Raw genomic sequence first — 20,347 nt, forward strand, 5'->3', positions numbered from 1 at the left:
CTGATGCTGCTTGGCCTGCTGTGTTCATCCAGCTCTACACCTTGTTACCTCAGATTCTCCAGCATCTGCAGTTCCTGCTATCTCTGTGAATGTAAGGACACTTGAAAAATTCTTCAAGCAATCTGATTAATGTTTTTTTTTCCTGTGAATTTCAAATTCTGCCAAGAATCAGTTTTGGAACCATTTTGCTTACATGGCATTCATCAAGGAGAATGAAGCACACAAGGCCAGTTTGGTAAACAGAATTAACTGAACATTTTCTCATGAAATAGAAACAAACATGCTCAGGATCATTAGTCGTGTCAGGTCAGCCTACAATAACATTTCAAACTCACATCAATTCCCTTCTTTTCCTCCAGCCCCTATTACTGCTTCCAATCACCTGTGCTCTTCACTTCCCTTCAGTTATAGAGTTATACAGTATGGAAACAGACCCTTCGGTCCAATTCATCCACAACGACCAGACATCCCAATCTGATCTAGTCACATTTGCCTGCCAGCATTTGGCCCATAAGTCTCTAAACCCTTCCTATTCACGCACCCATCCTGATGCCTTTTAAACATTGTAGTTGTACCCGGTTTCACCACTTCCTCTGGCAGCTTGTTCCATACACACACCACCCTCTGCATGAAAATGTTATACCCTCAAGTGCTTTTTAAATCTTTCCCCTCTCACCTTAAACCTGTGTCCTGTAGTTTTGGAGTCTACTACCCTGGGGAAAAGACCTTGGCTCTTCACCCTATCCATGCCCCTCATGATTTTATAAACCTCTATAAGTCATCCCTCAGCCTCTGATGCTCCAGGGAAAATGGCTCCAGCCTATTCAGGGTCTCCCTGTAGCTCAAACCCTCCAGTCCCAGCAACATCCTCGTATATCTTTTCTGTACCATCTCAAGTTTAACAACATCCTTCCTGCAGCAGGGAAACCAGAACTGAACGCAGTATTCCAAAAGTGGTCTAACCAATGTCCTGGACAGCTGCAACATGACCCTCCCAACTTCTATACTCAAATGTTATGAACAATGAAGGCAAACGTGCCAAAGGCCGCCTTCATCACCCTGTCTATCTGTGACTCCACTTTCAAGGAACTATGCCCCTGCACCTGTAGGTCTCTTTGCTCGACAACACTCCCCAGGGCCCTACGATTAACTATAAGTTCTGCCCTACCAAAATGCAACATCTTACATTTTTCTAAATTAAACTCCATCCAGTCTGGGTTTAGTGTTGTTGGGGGCAATTCTCCCTGTAAGTGCACGCATGGCTGCTCAGTAGCTGTGAAACTGCACACACTTTATCATCCTTCACTGTACACTTCCATTCTGGTTGAAATTTAACTGCTCAGACTACTCAGAAGTCCATGCAAATGCAACAAAAATTAAAGGGAACACTGATGGGGGGGATAGGTGGCAAAGTGGAGTAATCAAATCAGTTGTGATTTTATTGAATAGAGGAGCAACTTCAAGGGACCGAGTGGCCTATTTCTGTTCCTAATTCAGGAGGAGTCCATTCAGCCCATTGCTCTGCCATTCAATTAGGTCATGTTGTTCATCTACTCATCTTACTATCCATTGTTTGTAAACATGAATGCATTTTTTTTTTCCTTCTCTTTCTGCTCCTTACCAGAAGCTTAAATGAAAATGTCAACTGATGCTCTGATACTACTGCTCAGCATGTATGCTCTTACCTCCAGACTGGCTTGGAACGTACTTGTCATTATTTGATCATGTGGTCCAGAGCGGTATAACAAAGTTAGGTGGACGTAGAAGAATCCCAGATACAGGATTACTGGGAGGACTAAAAGTGCACACACCCTCGCCAGTACATGGCAAAGCACCGTGACCTGCAAGTAGATTTTGAGGAAATTACAAAGCTTTAAATCTGACGACCATCCAAGCCCCATCACAAAAATTAAGGCAATTGTTGAAGTCAAATTACAAATAATGCAATCAGCTAGCTAGTTTTCTCAAATCTACAATGCAAAGACAGCGAACCTGCAGTTCCATTTTTATGCTCACAGCCCCGCTTTAACTGCTCAATTCTAATTCTGCCGATAAGCAGACAACACTTATTAAAAAGATATAACTGAGGGCTTGGAACACTTTTGGCTGGTTAAAATAAAACAGACGAGTCACGGGAATGGGCAGAATTCCATGACAGATTTCATGAGAACAGTGGGTATTGGTTACAATGCTGTAGAATTTGAAAACACATTTGAACCCTGTCAATCAATGCATTCCCTCTGCGTAGTGGACCGTCACAGTGGTAATATCATGAGATCGCAGTAATATTTAATCCTTTACCGCCATAGTACACTTTAGTGGCCAGTTTGAATGAGTCTCAAAAAACAAACTTACTCAACTCTTCTTCAGAAATCTGGAGACTCTTCTCCAGAAGCGAGGGGCAACTACAGTTGTAATCAGTATCTTAAGGAGACTTTTATCATCTGGAAGCCAAGATTTATTCGCAGTTACAACAGCCGTCTAATATGGATGCAGCTACAATTCCGAGGTAGCACAGCATTTCCACTACAGGATGAGTAATCCAGAGGTCTGAGCTAAATGATCTGGAGCCAGGAGTCTAAATCCCACCACAACAGCTGAGGAGTTTAAACTGAGTTAATAAAATAAAAATCTGGAATAAAAAGCTCCGCATCAGTAATTGAGACCATGAAACAGGTTGTTGTGAAAACCCATTGGTTTACTAACATTGTTTGGGGAAACCTGCTAATCTTATCCAGTCTGGCTGATGTGGCTCTAGACATACGGCAATGTGGTTGACTCATAACTGCAGACTGAACCAGACACCCAGTTGCCTACAGATGGACAATAAAAGCCAGCCTTGACAATAAAGCCCACATCCTGTGGATGAGTTGGAGAGAATTGCTGAATTTGTCATTTAGATTACTTGTCTTTGGGCTGTACGTCTGCACTGACTTTAAATAATGACCTCAGTCAGCAGCCAAACATTACAACCGTTGTCCAGTTTCCCTGCAGGATCTGCTGCTAGGTAAATTAGTCGGAAATCTGTCACAGGATTGCAAAACAACCGTTAATTACATTGCTTGTATGTGTTTCCAACTATGGAAGGGACCAATGTGCAACCGTGCCCATTTGCAGAGAAACAAACATCTTCTCAGACGTGTGCGCAAACAGTACTAACTTGCTCACATGGCTGTTTGTGGGACCATACAGTGTGCAAATTGGTTGTCATATTTGAGCAGTGACTATGCACAAAAGGTGTATTTTATTGACTGTTAAGCACTTTGGGGCTTCCTGTAATTATGGAAGGAATTGTAACATTCTTTGCTTTCAACCTTTTAATCCCCATCAGGATGTGCCTGTTGACAGCAATCAGACTCTGTGGCCTCAATGGAACATTACTTTAACAAATTATGAATATTATCTTTGCATATCATATGACATATTACCCTTGTCCTTACCCTCTGACTTACTGCAGCAATGCCACAAGACATCTGCCAGTAAACATGTGTATTCAAGCTTCAAACTCATCAACCAGTTCACAGCTCAGAAAAACTTTCTGCGTACCAAGGTAAATTAAAGTCAACAACATAGATACTTACATTGGATAATGATGTATCGCCAATTATCTGCCAGGTATGTACTCCAGCAATAGCCAATAGAAGCAGATAAGTGAACAAGCCCATATATTTGACCCTGTCAACACAAAGTCAAAGTCAACAATGGACCAGTCTTCAGAAAGTTAAAGCTTACTCTTTTAATCAAGCTAATAACAGAGAATCTAATTTTTCACACTAAGTTTTAAATCTGAACAAATAACTACACAAGATAGAAGATGTGGCAGTGCTCATGGTCCAGGACAGGTGACGTTTTGTTAATCTTTCTGAAGAATCAGGACTGAGGCAGAAATAAAAGCAATGGTAGGTGCAGAAAGTGCCATCAGTTCCTACAAAGATTCAGTAGGTTGATTATGCAGCTGGTATAAAAATGAGCTGCATAGACAGGGTTAGAAAACAGCTGAAGAGGACAGGCTCAAAGAGTTTTTACTAATTTACTCATGGGACATGGGCATCACTAATTGGGCCAAAATTTATTACTCATCCCTAAAAGTCTTTGAAGGTGGTCCTGAGCTGCCTTCTTGAACCACTGTAGTCCATGCATGGTAGGTGGACCCACGATGATATTAGGGAAGGAATTCCACATATTTGACCCAATAACACTGAAGAATAATGATAATGTGTTCAATTCTGGTCTTCCTGCTGTAGAAAAGATGTTGTGAAACTTGAAAGGGTTCAGAAAAGATTTACAAGGATTGTTGCCAGGGCTGGAGAGTTTGAGCTATAGGGACAGGCTGAATAGGCTGGGGCTATTTTCCCTGGAGCATTAGAGGCTGAGGAGGTGATTTTATAGAAGTTTATAAAATCATAAGGGGCATGGATAGGGTAAGTAGCCAAGATCTTTTCCCCAGGGTGGGGGAATCCAAAACTAGAGGGCAAATAGGACTAGATTAATTTAGGATATCTGGTTAGCAAGGACAAATTGGACCAAAGGGCCTGTTTTTGTGCTGCACATCTCTATGACTATATTTCCAAGTCAGGATAGTTTGTTGTTTTGAGGGGAACTTACAGGGCGTGGTGTTCCCATGTATCTGCTGCGCTCATCTTTCTAGATGGTAGTGGTTGTGGATTTGGAATGTGCTGCCTAGGATCTTTGGTGAATTTCTGTAACACATCTTGTGGATGGTACACACTACTGCTACTGAGAATTGGTGGTGGAGGGAGTGGATATTTATGTATGTCATGCCAGTCAAGTTAGGATATTCCCATTGCAACACCAGAAGTTTAAGAAGTGAGCTAATAGAGGTTCTTAAGACAGTGAGAGGTTTTAACGGGGTAGACAGAGAAAAACTATTTCCGCTGGTGAGTGGGTCTGTAATCCAAGGTTATAAATTTAAGGTCATTGGCTAAAGATTTAGAGGTTCAGAGTTATCAGGATCAGGAACAATATAGCAACAGATCTGGTGAAAGCTGAATCCAGCAATAACGTTAAAATGGAGCTGGATTGATATTTGAGAGATGAGAAACTTACAGGGTAAAGCACATAAAGCAGGAGTGTGGAAACAAGCACCAGCAGCTCTTTCAAAAAGCCAGAAATGACAAAGCAAGTAGCTTCCGTCTGAGCTGCAAGTCTTATTATTCAATGAAAAGCTCATGACTTTATAATAAGCATGAACAGAGAATGTTCAGGAGTGGGAACCCAAGCTGAACCATCGATTCATTTTTTTTTTAAATCTCAGGGAGTACAGAGCCGAAGCGGAGGACCCATAAATGTCACCAAAGCAGAGAACTAATGCTCACCACAGACATTGGTACTAATGTTAGCACATTTCTGGTTCTCTTAGGTCAACAATCCCTCAGGTTCACAAAAGGACAGTCCAAATCCCCATTTCTACTTCCTCACCTGATTCTTAAGCTGGTTAACACAAGTATAAATTCCTACAGATGACCCAAATACAGTTTGAAGCATTGCAATAATTCTATCTTTTCAGAGAGATTAGCTTCAACAACATTAATTTAGCCTTCACCTTCTCTTGCTCAGCCTATCACAGTGCTGCTCGAGCAGATGAACTGCAGTTCCTAATTTGAAAACTTTGTTAAGAAACTCACCCAATCGCCAGTGTACAAGCAATTCCAGTTAGGAAAAGCCAAAACCACCACCTCAACGAGAACGAGCTGAAATAAACCAGAATCGATATGAATGAAGCATTAACTTTTTCATTGTATTCCTTCCAATTTTCACAACATGAAGACGTACATGCTTTGGCGTACCTGTCTTTCTGCATATTGTAGAATTTCAGATAAGACAAAACTGCCAACAGGACAAAGAAAATGAGAATGGATTCCAGAAGCATAAACCTTGACTGGGTTATTAAGGAGTTTTCTGTTTCAAAGAAAAGAACAGAGCATAACTACAACACTGAACTAATTAGAAATATTGCATAAATGATTTATAATTGACACCAATGCTTATAAAAGCAGATACATAACGCAAGTCAGAGGAAGAGTAAACCATTCGACTCCTCAGACTTGCTCCAACACTCATATTTATTCTTATAATACCATTTTAAAAGTAGTAATCCAAATAGGTCAACAAACTTCTGCAGAATCACTCTGGATTCCTAGCTCCTCAGGATAGACTAAGGAGTGGGCACCATGGATAAAAATGGGGATTAAGGGATCAATTCATTAATAATTGCAAAGCTCCAGACACTAGTTAAGATTCTAAGGTAACAGTGACATGAGTTAATGAAGGGAAATGGGAAATCAGAATTAAGTCAGGAATGCTGTCTTTATGTTAAATTAGAACTACATGTGATGTCACGTATGCTTTTGCAATTTGAATAGGACTCCCCACACAACACTTGAGAACAAAGGACAAACATCTACAGCTTCTTATTCCTGTATCAGCCACTAAATTAGAATGCCAACATTCCACATGTATCTATGCTTGGTTTAAAAACAAAGCCGTGTCACAACTTAATTGGCAGAAAACTCTTTACAATTCATTTTTCTAATTGCAGCTTTGGTGTCTTCAGTGGGATGGCCCAGGATTCCTTTGGGATGCTTTTACAACATCTTCCTTCCCAGGATTGGCAACAAGATTGGTCCTTGGAGTCTCGTGCCCTGGGGTTCTGGCGGCCTGGCATAGATGGCTTGCTTCGGCGGCCGCTTCCAGCTGGTATCCCAGCGGCTCAGCGTGGCAGTCTTGCAGTGATACTGTCTTTCGCGAACCCTGGAGCTGTGAATTTAACTAAGGTGGGCCAAGTCTTAAATTTGCTTTTTTCTTTTCAATTCCTTGTTATTAATTTAGGTGCTGTGGTAGGTGACTTAAACACTTTTCACTGTATTATTTTAAAAATACAAGTGACAATAAATGACTATTCTATTCTATTTGCTCTTACCGAACATAATAAGGAGAGCAGCAATAAGAGCTGAGAAGTGTGAATACTTGAGCTCTACTACGATTTGGTATGCCAGCGAGATGCACAGTGCACCAGCCAGAGCTGGGAGAAACCTCAGGTTCCAAACTGGGACATTCCCCGTGTATTCTAAGAAGAAAGAAAGCATAAATATTCTAGTATTACAAGTGACAGAGAGGAAGATTACCTATTAAACTATACCCACTCTGACTTACATTCATTTGTAGCCGACAGAACTGGAGAAACATCAGCAGACTGCCCATTCTAAAAGTTTTGGCAAAGATTCCACAGGGATTAAGCTGTCTCATTCTGACTGGCTTACTCCAGATGTTTTAAACAGGAGTTAGCAGAGTGATCATCAAGATGAGGGAGAATTTGTATATTACCAACTCAAGAGTCAGAGAAAGGTACTGGGAAAGAACAAGGCAGTTTTGATTAACCAAGATGAACTTTAATCAAAAAGAGTAAGGAAAAGCAAACTAAACTAAATAACAACTTGCATTAATACAGGACCATTAACGCAATAAGATATCCCAAGATGCTTCACATAAACATTTACTGAGTCATGTAAAGAGATTAGGAAGAGGTATCTTTGAATGAGTCTCTTAAAGGAGAAGTGGTAGAAAGGAAGAGGCTTAAGGTGGGAATGTGAGTATTTAGGGGCATGAAAGCTGAAGGCAGCGCTGCCAGAGATTGCAAAGACTTTTGGAGATGGGAGGAATGGAGTTTCTCTGTGAAACTGAAGGCAACGAATTTGGGTCTTCCCACTGTTTAATTGGAAGAAAATTCTGCCCATTTAACACAGGGTGTCAGACAAGCTGCTAAATCAGCAGCACTGGGGGCATTAAATGAGGTGGGGCAGTGTGAGGTTGGGGCTGCGTATGGAAGGTGGTGTGTTCAGATGATAGTATTTAGGGGAAGAATACAGATATAGGCATGGATGCTTTTGAGAACAAGGGATCAGGATAACGAAGGAAAAACCAATGCAGTGAATTGCTGTCCTCAGTTAGAGGACTTGGCTTCTTCGACAGCATCTTCCAAACCAACAACCATCACCATCTAAAAGAACAAGGGCAGCAAACATATAGGCACGTGCCAACCTGCAAGTTCACACACTATCCGGAGTTGGAACAATGTCACCGTTCCTTCACTACTGCTGGGTCAAAATCCTGGAACTCCCTTCCTAACAGCACTCTGGGTGTCCCTAAAACCCCCTAAACACTATGGCGGTTGAAACAGCAGCTGATCACCACTTTCTCAAGGACAATTAAGGATTTGCAATAGCCAGCAATGTCCACATCCCATGAACAAATAAAAAGACAGGAATAGAATCTGACCCTGATTTGGTACATTCGCTATCAAGTCACAAATTGATTTTTGATTTCTACCCAACAGCTTTGTTAGAGATGTTATTATCAATCCACTAATCGTCTCTTGGTGGTTCACACTGAAATTCCCTGTTAAAGGTGAATTTCAGTTATGAGGGTAAATTGCAGACCCTGGGACTGTTCTCCTTGGAGAAGAGAAGGATGACAGGAGATCTGATTGAAATATCCAGAATCATGAGGGCTCTGGACAGGGTAAATAGGGAAAAAAATATTCCCACTCATGAAAGAATCAAAAATGAGGGGGCACATATTTTAAAAATTTGTGAAAGAGGCAGAAGTAATATGGGAAAAAAGCTTCCTCAAGCAGCATGTGGTTAGGACCCAGAATGTGCTGTCTGAAATGGTGGAGACAAGTTCAATAGTGGCATTCAAAAGGGATTTGGACAGTTATTTAAAATAGGATGCGCAGGGTTGTGGGGAAGAAAGCTGGAGAATCTAGATGAGATGCTCATTTGAAGAGCTGGCACAGACACAACAGGCTAGTTTGATAAGGAGTCAGATTTATCAGTTAACAACTAATTATTGAATAACTTCATTATTACATAAGCATTATGCGCAGAAATCATTTTGGTCCTAGCCCATAAATTGCCGAGTTAATTGAACAGAATTTCACAATTTGCCAAAGTGGAGAATTTGACTGATGGTTTTTGGATTTCTAGTCTACTATTATAAGACCAGGCCCCTGTACCTTCTATAAAGTGTAAAATTAACCATTTTCAAAGCAAAACATCCTGAAAATACATCCTAGTAGCTGCTGATAGATATTTTCATTACGTACAAAAGTACCAGAAATCCAAACATTAAGCCTATTTTAAACAACGTGCTTGAGACTCATTTCAACCCAGTTTCTGCTATCCATATATCCTCAATTTTGTAATGACTGAGACCCAGTGGAATTGCAACATTGGTAAAATACACGAGGGTACCCACATGGTATTCCTTAAATCAGTCACACTGCTAGAGAAAGAACACCCCCATGACTATGTTACACCTGCTTGCCAGAGCAACTTCAAAAATCATTATCATTGCAATATATGACAGAACCCAAGGTTTTATTTGCTGCCAGTAGGTGGCATGTACGCAACAGATGATACCAATTTTTTTGTGAGACCTGCTGTTTCCAACTTCACTTGTGGAGAGCTACTTACCTTGGGCCATCACACCACAGCTTGCTTCCACAATAAACACAATAGTGAAAAGAACAGGTAACTCCTACCTGCACCAATTCTGTTCCAAGCGAAGTTCCCATCAAAGCCACCAAAATATGCTGCAAATGAAATGCCAAATATACGTACAGCTATTAGTACTTTCAAAGGCAACATATGTTAAACGGCTTTCACAGTCCCTTGGCAATTTTATACTTTTGAGAATAGACAGAAAAGCAAATCAAGTTTATTCCAATAATTAAAACAGTCACTGCTTCACCATGACTGAAGACAGTTCCAACAGCCAAATTGCAATTTAGACTTTGTTTTCTGCTGCTGCTTTTTTATTGCACCTCCTGCGCTGTGAGTTATTATTGCTCCCATTACTTACCTGGTTGTATATTACTTCCCTTCAATGCTCTAAAAGGTGACAGTCATGATAGAATGGGTAGAAGCCCACTGATATACCAGTACATGACTGTCAATTGATTACTTGATAACGGCAGCCTAATCTTCCATGATGTGGAGATACCAGTGTTTGACTGGGGTGGACAAGGTCAGAAGTCACACGACACCAGGTTATAGTCCAACAGGTTTATTTGAAATCACAAGCTTTCGGAGTACCTGACGAAGGAGCAGTGCTCTAAAAGCTTGTGATTTCAAATAAACCTGTTGAACTATAACCTGGTGTTGTGTAATTTATGACTTAATCTGTCACACAATTTGATTTTCAGCAAGTGCCACTGGAAAGCAGTTAAGAATGAGAACTTTGGCACATTTAGTCTCTACCAGGTCATTCAGGCTGAAGGACAACTGAGACACTCCAATTTCACCTGCCAATTTCTAACCTTCCAATCCTCTCTGAAGTCCCCAAATATTTCATCACCCTCTCGCTTTAGAATACCTTTGTTTGGCTTACATGGTATCCATAGCATGCAGACTGCTTCAGTAAAAATCACTTAACAGCACCTTGTGATCGCAGCAATAATACTCCATAAAGCCAGTTAATGAAGGATAGAACTGGATTCAATCTTTACATACCTTTTTATAACCATTTGTAACTGTTACTCATCACAAGCATACACCTAGCTCAATAATCATTGTTCATCTGTATCTGTTTATAAGGTCGTGGGGGCATTGAAAAGGGAAAACAATAGGCCACTGTTAAACTTAAGATATTTTCAATGGTCAGGCTATTCCAGCACTTATTAAAGCATTTTTACTGTGATAAAAGTAGAAGAAAGTGAAATCTTAACATGGTTTTGCTGTATAAACAATAGCCCATTTGGAAATGTGCAAAGAACAGAAACAGCCAGGTCAAGAAAATGGTTCACACCCTTTATAAGAGGCCTAACATAAAAAAAAAGCAAAGAACTGTGGATGCTGGAAATCAAAAGATGCTGGAAAAAGACTTAGCAGCACCTGCGGACAGAGAGCAGACTTAACGTTTCAGATCCGGTGACCCTTCATCAGAACTGTCTGGAAAAGGTTGGTATATATACACTTTACCCACACTTCACTCAACCTAATCTACTGTATTTGCCACTCACAGTGTGGTCTCCTCTACATAGGGAAAATGAAGCACAGACTGGGTGACCACTTTGCAGAACACCCATGTTCTGTGTACAGAAATGACCCTGAGCTTCCAGTGCCTACCACATCAACACACCACCGTGTTCCCTGGCCAACATCTCTCTCTCGGGCTTACTGTAATACATCAATGAAGCTCAGCACAAGTTGGAAGAACAACACCTCATTTTCCGCTTGGGAATGCTATAGCCTTTTGGACTTAATATCAAGTTCATTAATTTTAGGGCCTGAATATCCTCTCCCATGTCCCCCATACACCAGTACTTGTCAACATATGGCCTGCTACTACAAACAATCCACTGTCAGCTGTTAATGGTCCCCACTGGCAGCTATTCATTTTCCCAGGCTGACCTTTACCCATTCCTTTGCCTGCCCAACTGTTGTTTTCTCTCTCTGAACTCCGTCTCCACCTGTTACTTACTCCTCTCCCCCCCTATCTTTAGCAATATTTACCAACCTTTTCCTAGCTACTATCAGTTTTAAAGAAGGGTCACTGCACTTGAAACGTTAACTCTGGTTTCTCTCTGCAGATGCTGCCAGACCAGCTGACCTTTTCTATCAATTTCTGTTTTGGCTTATAATGGGCTAGTTATTAAGCCACTAATATCCACAGTAAATGAAGACGACTGGCCTACACACTAATGGCATTATATAGCTTGCAAAACTGAGACAAATTCTAGAAAGATTACAAGCAGAGTAAACAGCTGAAATGCTCAGCCTAGAATTAGGTAGGCCATGTTTACTGCCAGCGGAGGCAATGGCCTAGTGATATTATCGCTGGACTGTTAATCCAGAGACCCAGGTAATGTTCTGGGGATCTGGGTTTGAATCCCACCACAGCAGATGGTGGAATTTAAATTCAATAAATACCTGGAATTAAGAGTTTAACGATGACCATGAATCGGTTGCTGATTGTTGGAAAAACCCATCTCGTTCACTAATGTCCTTTAGGGAAGGAAACTGTCATCCTTACCTGGTCTGGCCTACCTGTGACTCCAGTCCCACAGCAATGTTGTTGACTCTTAACTACCCTCTGGGCAATTAGGGATGGACAGTAAATGGTGGCCCAGCCAGTGACACCCTCATCCCATGAATGAATTTAAAAAAAACTCCAACACTTGGAAATGTGATGTGATATTCTCTTGGGTCAGCACATGTCCCCAAGATAGCTGGAGCCTGGGAATCAGGCATGCCATTTTGTCAGGAAACATAACATGGAAGACAGTTATCAGTCAACATAACTAAGCTTAATATTAGAAAGATCACTTGTGAGTGAACCCTAAGCAAGTTGCTGTCACTGAGATAATAATAGGAGATAATAATACCAGAAGTAAATCTTCAACAACTACCCATTCTCATTCTAGTCAGTTCATTTTCCCAAACTATCTCAGATATTAAAAAAACTTTGCTTCCTATACAGCCGGGAGGATACAAGACATGAAGAAAGGTACAAGTGAGAATGTGCATTTACAAATATTCCTGTTCTTAGCTTTCCAGTGTTATTGGTAACAGCAATGTACTATTCCCCGAGATGATGCAAAGTTCTATTTCTCTTTAATAAAATGGCTGATAATAAAAACATTGGTGAATTCAGTCATTGTCCAAAACCTCTCTTTAAAAGCTGCAGTTTCTTACCTCCAAAGGCCAGAATCATGTGACCAAGAGGAGGTCCGCTGTCGTCAATAAAAAACATTTGTTTCATGTACAAGGAGACAAACTGTCCATAATAAACTTCATCGAACCTATGAAGAGATTTTAGATATCACAATCAATGAGAATCTAATGAACAGGGATAAAACTGAACTAGGTACATCAACCAGCTTATCTGAGGAATCTATGTCATGAGATTACTTAATAACAGACTGTAAAGTTGTAAATAATAGATCTAAAGAGAGATTTGATTGATATCTTTGAACATTTGCAGTAATTATTTGGCACAGATTTCTCAAATTAGACAGGGTTCAAAATTCCTATGTCTACAAAAAGTCTGACCACCAACTCGGCTATCATGTTTTGTATCTTCAGCTGGACTCTCTCTTGGAGGTGCGCTTTCACTGTTTCTCCAGAAACAGTTCTAAACTCCTGGAGTTAAGCAAGCTATTTCTGCAAAACAGATGAAGAAAGGATGAGGAGAATAGGGACATCTGTCATGATCCACTGGGGTAGTACACTGGAAATCAAACCCAACTACTCCTGGCTTCTTCATAAAAGTTGAAGTTTTCAAAATATGCAAAATCCCCAAGCTATCTGATATTCAGGTACAGACTGCTGGAAAGCACAGATCAAACTTCTGTTCTCAACAAGAAATCACTATTTATTATAGATTATTAGATGCCAGCTATATGCAAACAATTAAACTAAGTGAACTCTACAAATTTGTAGACGATACAAAGTTAAACAGGAATGTGTACCTAAGGAAGATGCAAAAGGTTTTCAGGAGGATTTGGATAGACTCAGTGATTGGGCAACAGCATAGAAGATGGAATACAATGTAGAAAAATGAGAGATTATCCACTTTATAGGAAGTACAAATGTGCAGAATATTTCTTAAGTGGTGAGATATTGCGAAGTGTTGACATGCATAAGGACTAGGTGTCCTTGTCAATAAGTCACTGAAGGCTAACATGCACGTGCAGCAAGTTATCAAGAAGGCTATTGGAATATTAGCTTTTATTGCAAGACGATTTGAGCGTAGGAGTAGTGAAGTCTTACTTCAATTTTACAGGGGTTTAGTTAGGTCACACCTAGAGCACTGCACACTGTTTTGATCCCCTTATCTCAGGAAAGACATTATTGCCACAGAGGGAGTACAACACAGGTTCACGAAACTTGTTCCTGCGATAATGGGACTTTCCTATGAAGAGAGATTAAGCAAACTGGGCCTGCATTCTCTAGACAAAGGTTGAGAGGTGATCGCATTGAAACTTACAAAATATTTAAGGCGTAGATATAGCACATACACTTAAGCTGTTTCCCTGGGTGGAGGAGTCTAGAACCGGAGAAAACAAGGGGGATGCTATTTAGGATCAAGATATTTCTGTACTCTGTGACTCTATGAGGAATTTGTTTTCACTCATGAATCTTTGGAATTCTCTACCAAAAAGGGCTGTATTTAAGAGAGCAGCTGAAATATTTCTGATTATGCCTGGTGTCAAGAGTTTAGGCAACAGTATGGGTAAAAGGGATTGTTGTGTTTGATCATCCATGAATATATCAAAATGCAGGCTCGATGGGCTGAATGTTCCTACGATCATTATAAAAGAGTAAGATGGAAAGAAGGCCTAAAGTGAAAATCATGAAGCTACATACAGTCCAGATAATCAAGTGATTCCTGATGGTGCTGACTACCTGCTCAGGCTATACGCACAACATCATCTTAAAAGACCACCACTTAGAATCAGAGAATCCCTACAGTGTGGAAAGAAGGCCATTTGGCCCATCGACTCCACACCACCCCTCCGAAGACCCTATCCCACACAGAGTCCACTCTCCCTACCCAAACCCTGTAACCCTGCATTTCCTTTGACTAAGCCCCCTACCACATCACTGGACACTATGGGCAATTTCCCATGGCCAATCCACCAAACCTGTACTTCTCTGGACTGAGAGGAAACCCACGCAGGCACAGGGAGAATGTGCAAACTCCACACAGTCACCAGAGGGTGGAATTGAATCCGGGTCCCTGGTGCTGTGAGGCAGTAATACTAACCACTGAGTCACCGTGCCTATTTACCTAATTACAGGTAAACCACATAGGTAAGGCAAAGCAAGTGCACTGAATATGGTATTTTGAGGGGGTTTCATATCATTGGTTATATGACTTTTACAATTCATTTGGGACATCAAGATTTGAGTTTCTGATCTATAGGTTTTTGCGTTTAACTTTGTTGTGGACCTTATGATCCTTGGGTCAACAAACAAATTGTTAAAAACGCACAGTACTGCTCCATTGTATTAAGTTATAATCCTTTTCCAATGTTCTGTCAGCAACCTCAGCTTCTCATCATTGACTTTCCTTAACAATGATGTTACCCAGGAGTGTCATTGAGATCAAAAGATTAGATCTTTAAGCACTCAACTAAGCACTGAACCAATTCTGCCAACATTAGCTATTCTGTATGAACCATCTCTATATCCTTAAAGAAATTTCCAGGACCAGATGAAAATTATCCTGGGATGTTGAGGGAGGAAATAGCAGGGGCGTTGGCAATAATTTTCAATTCCTCTCTGGCCATAGGAGAGGCGCTAGAGGACTGCAAATGTGACACTGTTAATCAAGAAGGGGGCAAGGGATTAAGCCAGGAAACTACAGGCCAGTCAGTCTAACCTCAATGGTAGAGAAACTATTGGAAACAATTCTAAGGGACAGAATGAATCTGCACATGTGGAGGCAGAGATTGATCAAGGACGGTCAGCATGGTTTTGTTAAGGGAGATCATGCCTGACCAGTTGTGAAGAATGGTCACTGAAACCGAAACGTTAACTTTGCCCTCTCTCAACTGATACTGCCAGACCTACTGAATTTTTCCAGCAATTTCTATTTTTGTTCAACTCGAGCAACTTGATTGAATTTTTCAATGAGGTGGCCAGATGTGTATATGAGGGCAATGCATTTGCTGCAGTCTGCTTGGACTTCAACAAGACTTTTGATAAGATCCTGCATGGAATACTGACAGTGAAGGTAAAAGCCCATGGCATTTAAGGACATTTGGCTAATTGGATCCACAATTGGATGAATGGCAGAAAGCAGAGGGTGATGGTCAAGGGGTGCTTTGTGACTGGAAGCCTCTATCCAGTGGGGTTCTGCAGGGATCGGTGTTGGTATACATAAAAGATTCAGACTTAGACGTAGGGGTGGTTGATCACTAAGTTTGCAGATGATACATAAATTGGTGGGTGGCAAAGAGTGGGGAGGATAGACTTAAATTACAGGAGGATATAGAAGTTTGGCCAGATGGGCTGATCAACAGGAAATAGAATTCAATCCAGGAAAGTGTGAGGTAGGCACATGGGCAAATAAAGATAAGGGAATACATGATGGACGGTAAGACTACGGGAAGCTCTGAGGATCAGAGGAACATCGATGTGCATGCCCATCGGTCCCTTAAAGTAGCAGGAAAAGTTGGTTAAGAAAGCACACGGTATACTTATCTTTATTAGCCAAGGTACACAGTTTAAGAGCAGGGAGGTTTTGCTGGAACTGTATAAAGCATTGATAAGGCCACAGATACTATGGAGCTCTGGAATCCATGTCATAGGAAGGATGTGACTGCATAGGAAAGGGTGCAGACAAGATTTACCAGGAAGTTGCCTGGGCTGAAGAATTTTAGCTATGCAGAGAGATTGGACAGACTGGGGTTGTTTCCTTGGAGCAGGGGAGTCTGAGGAGGGGACACATGATCAAGGTATATAAAATTATAAGGGGCATAGATAGGGTAGAAACTTCATGGAGCAATCAAAGACCAGAGGGCAGAGATTTAAGCTAAGGGGTAGGAGGTATATAGGGGATGTGAGGAAAACCTTTTTTCACCAAGAGAGTAATGGAAATCTGGAACTCATGCTTGCAAAGATGGTAGTGGCAAAAATACTCATAACATTTAACTAGGAGGAATGGTTAGTTTGCAGTTGACACCAAAATTGATGGTGTAATGGACAGTGAAGGAGGTTATCTCAGAGTACAATGGGACCTTGATCAGATGGGCTGAGGAGTGGCAGATGGAATTTAATTTATATAAATGTGAGGTGTTGCATTTTGGTAGGGCAAACCAGGGGAGCCTTGACGAACAAAGAGACCTTGGGGTGCAGATTCACAATTCCTTGAAGGTGCAGTCATAGATAGACAGGGTAGTTAAGAAGGCATTTGGTACACTTGCCTTAATTGGTCAGCACATGAGTATAGGAGTTCGGAGGTCATGTTGCAGCTGTGCAGGACATTTGTTAGGCCACTTTTGGAATACTGTATTTAGTTTTGGTCTCCCTGCTACAGGAAAGGTGTTGTTAAACTTGAAAGAGTGCAGACAAGACTTACAAGGATGTTGCCAGGGTTTGAGCTATAGGGAGAGACTGAATAGGCTGGGGCTATACCTCTGGAGCATTGAAGGTTGGGGGGTGCCCTTATGGAGGTTTATAAAATCATGAGGCATAGATAGGGTAAATAGACAATGTCTTTTCCCTGTGGTGGGAAAGTCCAAAACTAAGGGGCATAGGTTTAAGGTGAGAGGGGAAAGATTTAGTAGTGACCGAAGGGGCAACTTTTTCACGGAGAGGGTGGTGCGTGTATGGAATGAGCTGCCAGAGGAAGTGGTGGAGGCTGGTACAATTACAACATTTAAAAGGCATCTGGATAGGTATATGAATAGATAGCATCAGAGGAGCAGGAAAGCCGACCTGAAACGTCAGCTTTCCTGCTCCTCTGATGCTGCCTGGCCTGCTGTGTTCCTCCAGCTCCACACTGTGTTGTCTCTGACTCCAGCATCGGCAGTTCTTACTATCTCTGAGGTATATGAATAGGAAGGGTTTAGAGGGATCTTGGTCAAATGCTGGCAAATGGGACTAGCTTAATTTAGGATATCTGGTTGGCATGGATGAGTTGGACCAAAGGGTCTGTTTCCGTGCTGGACAACTCTATGATTCTAAGTATTTAGATGTACACTTTTACAATGCCAATGCGTGCAAGGCTATGCACCAAATGCTGGAAAATAGGAGTAGACTAATTTGGTGGTTGTTTTTTCACCCGCACAGACTCAATGAGCTGAAGGACCTTGTTTTGTGCTGTAGATCTCTATGATTATACAATCTCACAGCGGAAAAGCAACAAACAGCAAATGGATCTGATAATAGGAGATAACTGCAAAAAGAATGACATTTTAAACCAACAATAAGATTTACTTACACTACAGCTCTGGGGTACGACAGTCCCCACAATCTACTTCCAATTCCCAGGGCAGTAAGAATGGTTAAAACCACATCAACGTGCACAGTGACTATAATCGGCAATTTCAGCAATCCCAGCATTTTGCCAATTGGTGGAGCTGGAAGAAAGAGGAGATATTGTAAAGGTGACCCGAACAAAATCTCTGGTTTATATTCAGTTGGATAAAGTAATGGAAAGAAAAGAGACATCAGCATGGTGACAGTGTTACTTGAGCAGTAATCAGGAAAGTATTGGGCTAAGAATCCAGGCATGGGAGGTCAAATCCCATCGAGACAGTCAGAGCAATTTAAATTCCAATAATTTGATATACCTGGAATAAAATGCTATCCTCATCAATACTGATCACAGAAGTACCAGATTAAAGTAAAAACCCATTTGGGTAATTTATGCACTTTCTGGATGGAAATCTGCCAACCTGTCTGACAATCAGATCCAAAGTAATATGGCTGACTCTTAACTTCCCCTCTGAAACGACCAGGAAAATTCTCAATTCAATCAAACCGTTACAGGAGGTACATAGGGTGTATCTCACTGGCTGGTCTGCACTGGTTCAAGTAGGTGGACAGCCACTATCTTCTGAAGGGCAATAAATGCAAGTCTCACATCTGGCAAATGTGGCACAGTGAAGCCACTTTCTGACAGGAGAGGTTCGATGCAGCAAGGCCACTTACCCAGGGTATGCACTGCTGCATTTCCAATGATCATAAATCTGAGCCTTACTCTCATACAAAATACATACAAAAGTGAAGACGTTTGCTAATGATTGCTGCAATGACGTATGTATAACTTATGTATTGAAGGATTTGAATTTGAAAATAGAGGTAAATATATATAAGTATGTGTTACCATATATAAAAGGGCGGTAACCAAGCAACAGGAGTTTATTCAGTTCAATTCATGGCAACCAGTTACTTCAGCAGAAATGAGTTCTAGTTTGTGAAGTTTCCAAGCCAGGAGAGTTTGGGAATAGAAATCTTTTAAGTTATTAGGACTGAAAAGGTTAACGCCATCTTGATTGTGAGGGGCTCATGTCAGTAGACACAGAAAAGATTTGTAAAACTGCCTCCATAGTTCAAGAAAGAAAAACTGAAAAGCATCAGTTAAGTGATGATTTAAAAAGCTGAGAAGGAAGCGGGATTTCTGTTGAACTGAATCTCTGTAACAGACGATGTTGGGATGGTGAAACTTTGTTATAATGTGTGTGTTAAGATCTAACAGCAGCATTATGTATGAGAGTATGTCTATCTATATATAGACATATATACAGACAAATACTGATTTGGTTTTGTTTCGTGTAACAATTTTACACTGTTGTCAAGAGAATTTCTACAGCCTTGTGTGAAATGTGAAGGTGAAAGCAGCAAATGGCATGTGGGCCTTCATAGTGAGAGGACTCGAGCATAGGTGCATTGCTGCAATTATAAGGATCTTGGTACATCCACACCTGGAATGTTGTGTACAGTTTTGGTCTCCTCATCGGAGGAAGGATCTTCTGGGTATTGAATGAGTGTAATGAAGATACAGCAGACAGATTCCTGGGACGACATTTGAAGAGGGACTGCATTGGTTAGGATTATGTTCACTGGTGCTTGCACCTCACAAGTGCCAGGTAATGACCACTTCCAACAAGAGAAAATCCAACATTGGCCCTTGATTTTCAATTACATTACCATCACTATGTCCCCCACTATCAATTTCCTGGGAGTTACCACGGACCAGAAATTGAATAAACTTGCCACATAAGCACAGTGGCTACAAGAACAGGTAAGAGGCTAGAAACCCTGGAGTAAGTAACTGACCTCCTGACTTCCCAAAGCATGACCATCTATAAGGCACAAGACAGGAGAGTGATGGAATGCTCCTCACTTACCCAGATGGGGGTACAGCTCCAACAACACTCAAGATGGGACAGTGTGACAAGCCACATGTCCAAAGAGGCACAGACTGACACTAATACCCTCTGAGGGGCAGCATGATCCATACATGCCTCCCTGAGAAAGGGGTATGACCCCCCACCCCACAGAGAGAGAGGGGATATGACCCCCACCCCACAGAGAGAGGGGGTATGACACCCTCCCAACAGAGAGGGAGTATGAACCCAACCACACAGGGAGAGAGAGGGGTATGACTCCCCTACAAGAGAGACAAGGTGGTGACCCCCCTCCCATGAGAGAGAAGAGTGTGACCCCTCCCTCCACACAGAAGGTTATGACCGCCCCCACCCACACACACACAGAGAGGGTTATGAACCCCTCCAGAGAGAGAGGGTTATGACCCCCCCCACCCCCCGAGAGAGGAGGGGAGAGAGAGAGAGAGGGGGGGGGTTATGACC

General features: G+C 41.5%; 1 protein-coding gene across 3 annotated transcripts in view; it reads right to left on the minus strand.

Moving 5' to 3' along the window:
- Positions 1 to 20,347, minus strand: part of pomt1 (protein-O-mannosyltransferase 1) — a 44,815-nt gene that overhangs the window by 19,225 nt on the left and 5,243 nt on the right. For 2 of the 3 annotated variants that reach the window (XM_048613794.1, XM_048613795.1), the window contains exons 2-9: positions 17,974 to 18,112; positions 12,717 to 12,823; positions 9,563 to 9,613; positions 6,941 to 7,087; positions 5,808 to 5,919; positions 5,646 to 5,711; positions 3,582 to 3,675; positions 1,686 to 1,841 (exon numbers count right to left, since the gene is read on the minus strand). In XM_048613794.1, the coding sequence (XP_048469751.1) occupies positions 1,686 to 1,841; positions 3,582 to 3,675; positions 5,646 to 5,711; positions 5,808 to 5,919; positions 6,941 to 7,087; positions 9,563 to 9,613; positions 12,717 to 12,823; positions 17,974 to 18,095 (855 nt within the window). In that variant the 5' untranslated portion in view covers positions 18,096 to 18,112. The remainder of the gene's footprint in view (positions 1 to 1,685; positions 1,842 to 3,581; positions 3,676 to 5,645; positions 5,712 to 5,807; positions 5,920 to 6,940; positions 7,088 to 9,562; positions 9,614 to 12,716; positions 12,824 to 17,973; positions 18,113 to 20,347) is intronic. The other variant, XM_048613796.1, reaches the window with a different exon arrangement.

The sequence above is a fragment of the Rhincodon typus genome, chromosome 28 (genome assembly GCF_021869965.1).
Source record: "Rhincodon typus isolate 14 chromosome 28, sRhiTyp1.1, whole genome shotgun sequence".
Taxonomy (NCBI): Eukaryota; Metazoa; Chordata; class Chondrichthyes; order Orectolobiformes; family Rhincodontidae; genus Rhincodon; species Rhincodon typus.